Source organism: Sceloporus occidentalis, unplaced genomic scaffold (assembly GCF_023333645.1).
Source record: "Sceloporus occidentalis isolate IW3139 unplaced genomic scaffold, rSceOcc1.0.p SCAF_8, whole genome shotgun sequence".
Taxonomy (NCBI): Eukaryota; Metazoa; Chordata; class Lepidosauria; order Squamata; family Phrynosomatidae; genus Sceloporus; species Sceloporus occidentalis.
The window spans coordinates 39286562-39298579 of record NW_028316988.1 but is presented as its reverse complement, the minus strand read 5'-3'; the positions used below and the strand labels follow the sequence as shown (position 1 = coordinate 39298579).

At 41.9% G+C, this 12018-nt stretch overlaps 1 protein-coding gene across 1 annotated transcript in view; it reads left to right on the top strand.

The window, feature by feature from the left end:
- LOC149308717 (traf2 and NCK-interacting protein kinase-like) overlaps nucleotides 1–12018 on the top strand; it is a 104056-nt gene that overhangs the window by 18512 nt on the left and 73526 nt on the right. The window contains exon 3 of the mRNA XM_089536354.1: nucleotides 11602–11658. Coding sequence (XP_089392480.1) covers nucleotides 11644–11658 — 15 coding nt within the window. The 5' untranslated portion in view covers nucleotides 11602–11643. The remainder of the gene's footprint in view (nucleotides 1–11601; nucleotides 11659–12018) is intronic.

Sequence of the window (12018 nt, the reverse complement as noted above, 5' to 3'; positions counted from 1 at the left end):
CACAACAACAACAACAAAGTGATACCTTTATTAGCCCAACCAAAAGGTGCAAAATGCATTATACCAACTTTCAAAGCTCACAGGCTTCTTCATTAGGCATGGATGCTAAAAGTCATTTTAGAAGAAGAAATGTGATGATGAAGGCCACTCGTGCAATGTATTTTGCACCTTTTTGGTGGCCTTATAAAGTATCACTGCAGCGATTTGTTTTGTTTTTAATTTTGCTATATTTGGTTGCATGACCAACAAGCAACCCCTGAATATATATCTTTTGAGAAAAAGCTTGTGAGTTTTGGCAAGGTGCAGTAAAGGCATTTTTTTAAAAAATGAAAATGCATATTAGTGTAATGCTGTAATAAGAGTAAGCAATAGGCTTTTGAAATCTCCAAATAGCTTCACAAGCCAATGTACAAGGTGGTCTAGTAGAGAGAGAGAGCTATATATTTTCTGGCAGAGTAATTTTTGGTAAAGTTATATGTTTTTAAGTATTAAGATGCTTATAAAGTTTTTATTGCCCATGTCACTCAAGAAGAAGATGAGTTCTAACTGTTCTTTCAAGAGAGAGAAAAACTGAGCAGGCAAATTGTAAATTCCAAAAATCGCTGATGCATTTGTTCATTTCTGTGAAAAGAGCTAGGGTGGTCTATCAGTTTGAGCGTTAGACTAGGACTCTGGAGACCAAGGTTTGAATCCCCACTTAGCCATGCAAGCCTGCTGGGTGACTTTGGGCAAGTCACATTTTCTCAGCCTCAGAGAGAGGCCAAGAAAATGCCATCTTAGTGTCACTTAGGGTTGCCGTAGTTGGAAATGACTTGCAAGGCACACAATCTTTTAAAGGAACCATTTAAAAATTGATTTTGAGTTGAAATTATGTATCAAAGTTCAAAAGGTATGGAACTGAGTACTGGTGCATATTCCAGCTAATTTGGAAGGAAGGGGTAACCAACAATGTATTTTGCACAACTAGGTATTGGGCCACCCTAGGCGAGAATTATTTTGGCACCCCCAGTCGCCTCTCACCCCTTGATTTCTGCTGTTTCATTTGCTAAAGCTAAACATGACATAAAACTTAGGTTCCAATCTCTCATCATAGTATTGAGAATTAGTAAAAAAAAATAAAAAATTAAAAACCATACCACAAACACAGGGGGGCACACATTTATGTTTTGGCCATTGTACAAAGAAATCATCATACAGAAGGTTGCTTTTACGTTACTTGCTGCAATGAGTTTTCACTTTAATATTGTTTAATTACGCAAAAAATTATACAAAAAACCTGCAAAGCTGCCCCTAAATTTTGCCGCACAAGGCAGCCGCCTAGTTCACCTATATAGATGACCGGCCCTGTGCACAAGAGCCTACTGGAAATCGGGTGTGCCGCTGACTTGTAAAATGCGCCCGCATCATACGCGGCTTTCAGCATATGTTGAAAGCCGTGCGGGAGCGCGCGGGGCACAAGGGGCAACACATCCCATTGGGATAAATGGAGCACGCACCCGTGACGTATGCGCGCCACTGCACCGCCGCATGCACAAGCCCCATTCACTTGAATGAGGCTTGTGCATGTGCGGTATTTGGCTTACGCTGGGGGGAATGGATCCCCTGCATAAGCCAAGGGTGGACTGTACTTCCAAATCTACCACTTGTAGAGGAACAATTGCAGTCTTGTTCTTCCTCACAACCAATAGTATCATGTTGGGGGCAGAACAGACAACATAAAGTTTATCAGACAAGGGGAACTGGAAGTACTGTATAATCCGATGGCAATCTGAACGCAATCATAGAATTTAACGTTATTGCGTATTAACCCACTGCACGCAAATTCGGGCAATGGGAAGTCAATCCGAATGCAATCATGTGGTTTCACGTTATTGCGTGATAGACTGCCACACGCAAATTCGGGCAATGGCATGCTATTTTTGGGCAATGGGAAGCCAGTTCGAAAGCAATGTGCATTCACGTAATTGCATGAAACTAGCGACTTTAAGTGAATGCATTCTGGCCCCACTTTCTTTTCATTCAAATTTAAGAGAAATTCCTCCCGTTTGATAAATTCCCATGTCTGCTTATAATGTTCTACCAGAACTTGTGCCTAAAACCAAAGCCTGATGCATCAATCATAGGAGAAATAGATCTAACATCTTCACTTAATGGCCATAGTAACACACCCAAACTACATGGTTAAACCTAATCAGTTGTTAATTGATGTGCCCTTGCTTTATTAGTGCAACCTTTAGCATTCTTTATTATTTTTGATTCACATTTAAACAAACAAACCCCTCTTTTGCTCATATGACTCAGGCACTGCTCTTGACAAAACCATCTCGTATAACTTTTAAGTAATTTAGGGCAAAAAAAAGTTATTTGAGAAAAGCACAAGATAGTATTCAGTACTTTCTCCCCTCCAGTTCCCTTTTGAAATGCATTCTTTTGAAGCCAGAAAGCTTCTGAGTCTGTTGAGTAAAGTTTTATGAGGATTTCTCTTCTGAGTTTTCCCCCTTAACTTGGGATTTTAAAAAGGAAAAGAATAAAGGGAATAAACAATTTACAAATCATTTCTGCTCTGCTGCCTATGCTTAAATATAATGCTTTTATAACTTTTGTGTTTGAGAACATTTCTCCTAAGATATACAAAAAGCACTTTTATGAAATAAATATACTCTTGATTTGGATAATGGACTCTATGATTTATTTACACACATTGTCCACACATGTAATTTGCGATGAACCTGAGATTTTTTAATTTTTTTAAAAAAAAGCAGGCTGGAAGAGAAATAACATTACAGTACTTCAGTATTTGCCCTTTCCAGCTAAATGTAAAAGATTGATGAAGTCTCTCTCCAAATAATCCATTAAAAAGGATGCCAAATTGCTTCTGCAGACATGTGGCCACAAAATAGCCATTGTTGAAAGTAAAAGTCTGTTTTACTGGATCCAGTACACATGAACCTGGAGTTAAACCAGCTCCAGATTGAACTACCTTATTCTGAGTAGTCCAAAGGGATTCATTCAGAGCGAATCATAGAATCATAGAGTTGGAAGAGACCACAAGGTCCATCCAGTCCAACCCCTGCCATGCAGGAAATCCAAATCAAAGCATCCCCGACAGATGGCCATCCAGCCTCTGCTTAAAGACCTCCAAGGAAGCACTAAGGTTTTTTCCTGCTTCAAGAAATTTCAAGATTCCATCTTTCTTTTCTTGCCAAAGGGCTTTCTCCATATTCAACACAAAATGGTCTAAAGATTGAATTCCATAGAAACATAGAGTTGGAAGAGACTCCAAGGGCCACCCAACCCCATTCTGCCATGCAGGAATACACAGTCAAATCACTCCCAACAGATGGCCTCCCAGCCTACCTTTAAAAACCTCCAAAGAAGGAGACTCCACCACATTCCAAGCAACATTGTTGAACATCTCTTACTATCAGGAAGTTCTTCCTAATGTTGAGATGGAATCTCTTTTCCTGTAGCTTCCATCCATTGCTCCATGTTCTAATCTTCGGAACAGAAGAAAACAAGCTTAAACATGGCCATCATATCAACTCTTAACCTTTTCTTCTCCTTGCTAAACCTCTCAAAGCTGGGTACTCATTTTAGTGACCTATGCCAAGCTGAGTCGATCTTGAAACCCTGACTGGTATTGAACTCACAACCTTATGCCCTATGAGTGGCTTAGGGATGTTTAGCCTGGAGAAGAGAAGACTGAGGGGTGATATGATAGCCATGTTTAAATATTTGATGGGATGTCATATTGAGGATGGAGCATGTTTATTTTCTGCTGCTCCAGAGAATAGGACCCAGAGCAATAGATTCAAGCTACATGAAAAGATATTAGATCTCAACATTAGCAAGAACTGCTAACAGTGAAAGCTATTAGATAGTGGAGGACACTGCCTCGGAGAGTGGTGGAGTCTCCTTATTTCGAGGTTTCTAAGCAGAGTCTGGATGGCCATCTGTCAGGAATACTTTGATTGTATATCCCTGCATGGCAGAATGGAGTTGGACTGGAAAGCCCTTAAGGTCTCTTCCAACAATACAATTCTATGATTCTATGATCCCATTGTTCCTTTTGGCTGTTGATGTTGAGAGTTGTAGTCCATTTATAGTCCAGTACATCCAAATGGCATGAAGCATGTTTAAATCTTTGTCGAATACAGTGGGACTTAACTTTGGAGTTTGCCACGTGTCGAGTTGTGCAGTTATTTAAGCAAGTGTCTGAATCTGCCTTTGGATGACTGTTGTAATGCTTTTAACAGAATCCTTTGAGTTTTGTATGTCTCTCTCTCTCTCTCTCTCTCTCTTGGAACATTTTGCTGTTAAACCACTGAGAGTTTATATAAAATATTTGTTTATTTCATAAAAATGCCTGCCTAGCCTTTCTCTGCCCAACAGCCCCTAAGAAGCTTACAGAAACAGCAGCAGCATAAAATGCAATTCTTCAATGACAAAATTTGAAAGCTGTTTGACAGTGGAAGGGTCTCCCTCAAAAGGCGGTGGACTCTTTTTCACTGAAGAGTTTTAGCTGCAGTTGGATAGGTGCCTTTCAGGGGTACTTCAGCACTGGATTCCTGCAATGGCAGGGAATTGAACTAGATGGCCCTGGGGAAAATACAGGATGGTGACATTTTAAATAAATAAATTAAAACGACTCGTGCAAATGTGTGACCAGAGTTCTTCTTTTGTTGTTTTGAAGTAGGAAGTTGAAACTCTGCTGGATTGCCAGGTTGCAACCCAGAGATGTTGCCTCCAGATACTTTCCAACTGCCTTGATTTGGCAGGGATAGCTCTGATTAATATGCTTTCTCCCACTTTTTCAGCTCTTTTTAAAATGTCCTCATTTCTTTCTCCTTCTTCCCTCCCATTATCCTCAACTTACAATAGTTGCTGCAAATTGGGGGGCTTTATCACACAATAGATTGTTGCATGATTACATTGGCCTGGTTCCGTGTTCAAGCTTTCCTTATTACAGTGTTGTGACTCTGCTGTTGTTGCATGTTGTTGCACTGCAACAACATTGATAGGAAAAAACCATTAACATCTCCAATATCTGCTGCTTGGCTATTGCTTCTGGCGAGATTGTTTCATTCCACTGCAATTCGATATTCCAGTAGTCCTGTGGTGTGAGTGGGCATGGTTCTCTTCTTCACCTCCCTATCCCCAAACACTTCTGGTGTCTGTACAAAGAGGACTTTATGGTGCACAAGAACAATGCTGCTTTTACTCTAATCCCTGGAATTTTATTATTTAATTTGATTTGCTGTAACTGCATGATTGCCCTACCATAGCAGGTTGCCAGCATGCCACAATTACAGCAAAACAAATTAAAAAACAAAACAAAGGCCCTGCACAGACCGGCCTGAAAGGCTGCCCTGGGGGCAGATTTGGGATGTGGCATCCAGATGACACACACCCTGACTCTGCCCCCAGGGCACCATGTCCACATGATGCAGTGCCTAAGGAGCCACCATGGCTATCGTGCCCTTTCGACAGCGAAAAAGGAGCCACTTTTTGCACCCTCAAAAGGCAGGATCAGGGCCGCGGCGTGAGGTCCCACCACCCCTTCGAGGTGGTCTGTCAAGCTCCAAAATAAATACTGGGGAATGGAGTAAAAGCAACCAATGTGAACCAAAGGAAGGGTTGGTGCACCACATGGTCAAGCCGTCTCTTCAGCCACCATCTTGAGGGGGAGAGAGGCAGGCTAGCTCCAACAGGCCTCTCTGGAAGTAGACAAGCCCTCCCTTCAACCACCATCTTGAGAGAGAGAGAGGCAGGCTAGCTCCACCAGGACTGCCTGGAAGAAGACAGGCCCTCCCTTCATCCATCTTGAGATAGAGAGAGGCAGGCTAGTTCCACCAGGCCTCCCTGGAAGAAGACAAGCCCTCTCTTCAACCACCATCTTGAGAGAGAGAGAGAGAGGCAGGCTAGCTCCACCAAGGCTAGTCTGAAGAAGAAGAGCCCTCCCTCCGGTCCATCTGCCTTGGTCCAAGCCTCAGAGGGAGAGAAGAATGCTGGACCTGATCCTCTCCCCCCCTCACCATTCCCTTCTCCTTTTGTATCTTGTCTTTTAGGTTGTAAGCCTGAGGGCAGGAAACCGTCTATTATCCCCTCTGTTGTAAACCGCTCAGATTCCCAGTGACTGGGTGGTATATAAATAAATCCTATTATTATTATTATGAGGTGGGCAGATTACGAGCCACATGGAGTGTGTGGGAGATTTCGGTCAGAGGAGTGAAATGGCAGCAGCAAAGAGCACATTGTGCAATGGTGGCAAAAAAATAAACAGTATGTATGCATTACATAGGACAGATACAGGGAGGCAGGCAGAGTCACTGAGGTAGCATGGAAGAATGATAGGAACATGCATCGCCAGAGTGGTACTATGGCAGTATTGCAGAGAACAAGGGATAGTGATTGTTTTCCTACTGGTATGTGTTCATTGCTGTGAGACAACAGGCTGGGGTGATAAAGCCCTGAGTCTGAAGTACAAGAAATCGTTTGCATTTAATTACCTCAGCAGGGGAGATGATAAGAGGGGGATGGAGTCTTGCACTTCTCATTAGACTCAGGGAAGAGCAAACTGCTGCAGCCTCTTCTAGTTTGTACGTTCTTCCTCATTAATACCTATTGCCATCTTGATCACACTCTGATGTTGCTTGGCCATATGCGTCCAAGTTTATATCTGTGAAATGCTGGAAGGTATACCTCAAATACCTTTTTAATTCCATAGTTGAATTGGTAGGTGAAGTAGCTGTGACGTTACCCGACCCTCAGTGCCCCATCTTGTCATCCACCTTTCTATCAGCTGTTGTTTGGCCTATTTGGAGTCCATCTCTACTCAACAAAGAAGGAACAGCTTCACAGGGTTTTGATCTGGCAACCTTCAGTATTTTTCTAGTGGTTCAAAATCTGGAGAAGTCATTTTGCTGTTTGACCCCAAAAATGTGCAATTCAAATCTATGATTGATTCTCTCAGCAAAACCTGTGTTCATGTAGAGCTGCCAGTAGCAGCTCTCTCCCCCCCCCCCCCCCCCAGTTAGCCATTAGATCTGGCTTCTGCTATAGCGTATTAACTGTTTTTCTTGCAACTGCCCATTCAGCTGTATTTTTCCTGCAAGAATTCAGATTGTTTAGCTGATTTTCCATATTTACTGACTGGCTTTTTTTTTTTTAATGAAATGAAGACCATGGGATGGCTAATAAAGAGGGTTTAGGGTCCAGTTAGATCAGTAGTTCTAAAACTTGGTTTCTCTACTGAACAGGGACGGCTTGGCGCCGGAGGACGGAACGGGGCCCTTTTGAGGACTATTCGCTGTGCGATAAAATCTGGGTTTTTTCAGGTCACACATGGGCCTGAGAGTCCTCTTCCAGTTCCCATAACGGGAAAAAAAAGGTGTGCGATAAAGTTCCTAGTTGAACAGTTCTACACTATGCTGATTATACCTATATCTATAGAATGCTAGGGTTGTGTGGAGAGGGATGCTAGTGTTGTAATTCATCAGTTTTTTGGAAAGACCTCATGGCATGTAATGGCTCATTTTACTATTTCAATATGACATGAATTCCTTCACCCCTAATGTAAAGCAAGCCTGTCTGCTGCTCTGCCTATTGTTGGAGGAGGAAAAGACATAGCCAAGGGTGTTTTTCTTTAACATCATAGCGTGAGTCTTCTTTCTTCAATTTTTTTCATCTTCAGTTGTGGTCATATGTACTGCCTTGCACAAAGCGGGGGTCAAAACCAAAATTATAGTGGGAGAAAATTTTTCCCCATGTTCTGTTGCCATGATCTAACATTGAATTTAGTCAGGCATGGTGGTAAGATTCTGTCCTTTTTCCCCCCATTGTTCTTGCTTGGTTTTGATTTGTTTGTTTGTACAAATGGTCACATCCCCATTTTTAAAATGCCACCTCATTATTATTTTTTAAAAAATTGTCACAACCATATTCACTCCTCTCTCACTCAAAGGTGTGATCCGTGATGTGCCTTTGGCACAATGGTGATGTGAGAAATGCGGCCAACATTGGTTTGCAGAATGAGCAGCCTACTTTTGTTTTTGTCAACAAGTAGGTCACATTTTGCTTGAAGGTGGTTCTTAGCGACCTCACATTTGCTGTCTCTGCTAAATTTAATTGTTGAGATTTGGGAATAAGAATGTTTCAAACCTTGGTTTCTTAATCATACTGATAGACACTTTCAGCTCCCTCCCTCCAATTTGTCACTGAGAGAAGCCACTTAATATAGTACCCTCCGAACTGTTCTGGTTTGGCTGGGACAGTCCTGATTGATCCTCTCTTGTCCCACTTTTTCAGCAGTTTTAAAAACATCCCAGTTTCTCTCTCCTCCTTTTCTTTCCGCCTTTGTCTTTGGCTCACTTGAATTGCTGCAAAATGAGTTCAAAGTGCAAAAGTCATTTGCACTCAGTTAACTCAGTGATAGCAGAGGAGTGGAGGGGGAAGTATCTTGCTCTTCCTATTTCTTGTTCCAAATCATAGAATCATAGAGTTGTAAGAAATAGAATCATAGAGTTGGAAGAGACCCCAAGGGCCATCCAGTCCAACCCCCTGCCATGCAGGAACTAACAATCACAATCAGCCATGTGGTCAGTGCTGGGTGCCTCATTCTGACCTCAGAATGAGTGACTTGTGGCAGCACTGGGCAGCACAGTGAGAAATACATGTGAACAGCTGCCTGGTGTTGCAACAGAGTGCCCAAGATAATGGGAGGATATTGGGACAGTTTTGGGGACAGGATACTTTGAGCTGCTCCCAGAGTATTCCTTCTTGTGCAGACTCGACCTCAAATTGTACTCACTGAAGTAAGCTGAGGACTAAAATGGAAAGTGTGAGGAGAACAAAGAAACCAAGACATGCTAAAAACAGATGATTGGGACAGTTGGAGAATATAATTTTATGGAGGGTAAGGTGAATGTGATATTAGAGGCTCTGTTGCTCTCACTACAAGGGCCCAAGCATGTGTGGAGCTCTGTTGGGCAATGTGTCATGAACACAGCAGGGGCCAAAAGTATGCTCATCTGCTAAAACGGGATATTCTGCCTTGACTGTGCATTTTCTAATCTCTACTTGGTGAATTAAAAGCAACAGCAGAGAATGTACAAAGAGGGAGGAGGGCCTGCCAGAAGGAGTTTGTAATATTGCCTCTTTTCCTCATATATCTTTCTCACAAAGTGATTAAATGAAAGGGGTGGGCATTTATCTGAACAATATGAACCCATCATGCACTCTTAATGTGAAAAAGCCCTTCTAATTGAATGTCACAAAGAAATGGATTTTCCCACTCCAACTGGCACAAGGGTTGATGTTAATCATATGCTCTGGTTTAAAATGGTGTAAGATATGAGAAATTACACATTTATTGCAGCTGAATCTTGTGTGTGTGTGTGTGTGTGTGAAGTTTTTCCTTGGCTCATTAATTAATTGAAACAAACCGGAAACCTCTGACAAGAAATTTCTGAATAATTCCTCCAGCATCAGTCCTGTAATGGACAGTCCTATTAAAAGTCCTAATAATCTCATTTATTAATAGGTAACAGATGCATATGTTAATTTATTGAAGAGACGGGTGGATGGGAATTAAATAATACTTTTCTATCAATGAATTAGGGAAATAGGTGAATCTAGAAACCAACAGAGGGTTGCATTCCAAGAAAATCTGGAGGCTAAATTAGGGTGCCAACTTGTCTGGAAGTGTTTTGCGCTATACTGTGTAGCTTTCAATGCCTGGAAAGATTTGCAAACAATGGCCTCCCACAGAGGAACAAGAACTGTAAAAAGGAAGCACAGTTGAGGTGACTGACGTCAGCTGGATGGGAATCAAGAGCATATTTCTGTCTGGGAGAGCATTCACATCTGTGGGGTCTGCAGTCAATAACAGGAGAAGCAAGAGGCACATGGTTTTTGTACACAACAGCTTAGGTTGTGTAATTTAAATTGGAAGAAACCTTGAAGACTTGTGTGGCACTTTTAAGACCAGCCCTTATTATAACATGGACTTTCATAGATTACAATTCATTTCCTCAGATGCGTGGAGTATAATTTTTTGTGGGTTTTTCGGGCTATGTGGCCATGTTCCAGGAAAGTTTCTTCCTGACGTTTCGCCAGCATCTGTGGCTGGCATCTTCAGAGAATGCTTTGCCTGGAAAAAGTTGGGTGTATATATACTGTGTGAGCCTGGGAATGCAGGAGTGATTTGCATGTGTCTTGTTCTGTGCTGATGGCAGTCCTGAGGCTGGGAGGCTAATGCAAAAGAGGATTAGCGTCTGCTAATTGGGGATCATTATCTGCTGGGAAAGCCCCTGACTTCCCATTTGCATTTGCTGAGTCCTTATTTTGCTATTCCTCAGGACTGGTAGCCAAAATTTGTTCACTTTAAGGGTTTCTTCTTTCCGGTTGAAATTGTCCAGGTGTTGGTAGATTTCAGTGGCTTCCCTGTGGTATAATCTTAGAGATGTATGTGAAAGATACAGCATGTGTACACACAAATATACCCAGCAATCAAAAAGAACATAATGATATTATTTAAATTATGAATTGTTATTTCTAAGAAAGAAAGAAAGAAAGAAAGAAAGAAAGAAAGAAAGAAAGAAATGTTGTCCTAAAATAAGAACTTTGTCCTAATGTAAAATATCCCTGGAAATCAAGATGACCAAGGAAACCAAACTCAGGCTGTCATACTTTGGCCATATCATGAGACATGTGTCCCCTGTTCCACTCGACAGCACCACCACTGGTGCTGGTTGTTCCCTCTGAAGTTGAAAACAAGGCAAGCAGTATCGATTACATGGCTGGGGTACCACCTTTGGGGTGGGATGTTTACTACGAGGCCAGAGATTCACAAATTGAAAGTTTGCCATTTCCTTCTCCTCCTTGGCAGCTTCCCATTGTCCTTTCTAGATGCATCTCCAGAATATTGTGGATTGCTTCCAAACAATGCAGAAAACTGAAGGGGCCAGTTCATACCCTTATTATGGGAACAAGGATTTTGCTATGTTCATACCCTTATTTCATACCCTTATTATGGGAACAAGGATTTTGTTAGTCCCTGCTGCGAACCCTCAGCATAGTCTTTGCTCTGCTTGGTTTGTGTTAGATGCCAGGTCTTGTGCCAGACATCTTCTCTGTAGACAGAGCAAGTGCTTTGTCACTGAGCTACAGCTTTTTTTTTAGGTGGGGGGGGGGGACTAAACAAGCCCAAAACCTGGATCAGACAGAACAGGGTTTCTGAACAGACCTATAAAATATTTGTTGGTTAGTGATGGTGTTATTAGCGTAATATCTCTAAGGTGTCTCTATATACAGAATATTATATTTTCCAAATAGGTTTCGGGGATGTCCACCTCCCACTATCTGCTCATGCTATCAAGATCACTGAATATCACCCTAGCGGTTTGATATTGATTTGCTATCAGGTGCTGTCCAAGTTGTTTTCATTCAATTGAGCAGCTTTGAAAACTCAGCTTATAATGATGTCTGCTTAAATGACTGGTTCGATTCTGTGCTTTTTACACAGGTCATTACTCATCATTATTTGGATGCCAGAATCACATGCTTATTTATCTATATACTCTGTTGTTATCACCTTTCCAGGGTCGCCATGTGAAGACTGGGCAGCTAGCAGCAATCAAAGTTATGAACGTGACTGAGGTAAGCAAGGAGATGGCTTTTCTGAAGGAACATTTAAAATAAATTAAAAAAAAAGTTTTGTGAAAGAAGCAGCTTCCAGCTTCCTGAGACTCCATCTAGCTTGACTCAAGAAGCTAAAATCAAAGGAGGAAAAATGGAAATTGTGACTGGCTTGTGTTTTTAATACCTAGCTCAGTGGTCCTCCTAGTTCTCGCATGCTGCTGTTCAGTCCTGCTGGGAGCCAGTGCTGTGTAATGGATAGAGGATCTTATCACATAAGTCCCATTCTCGCAGCAATCACACAATTAACAAAAACACAAACATACCAATTTGAGTCATGTAACTGGGGCTGATGCTGCCATTACACTCCCTTCTGGACGA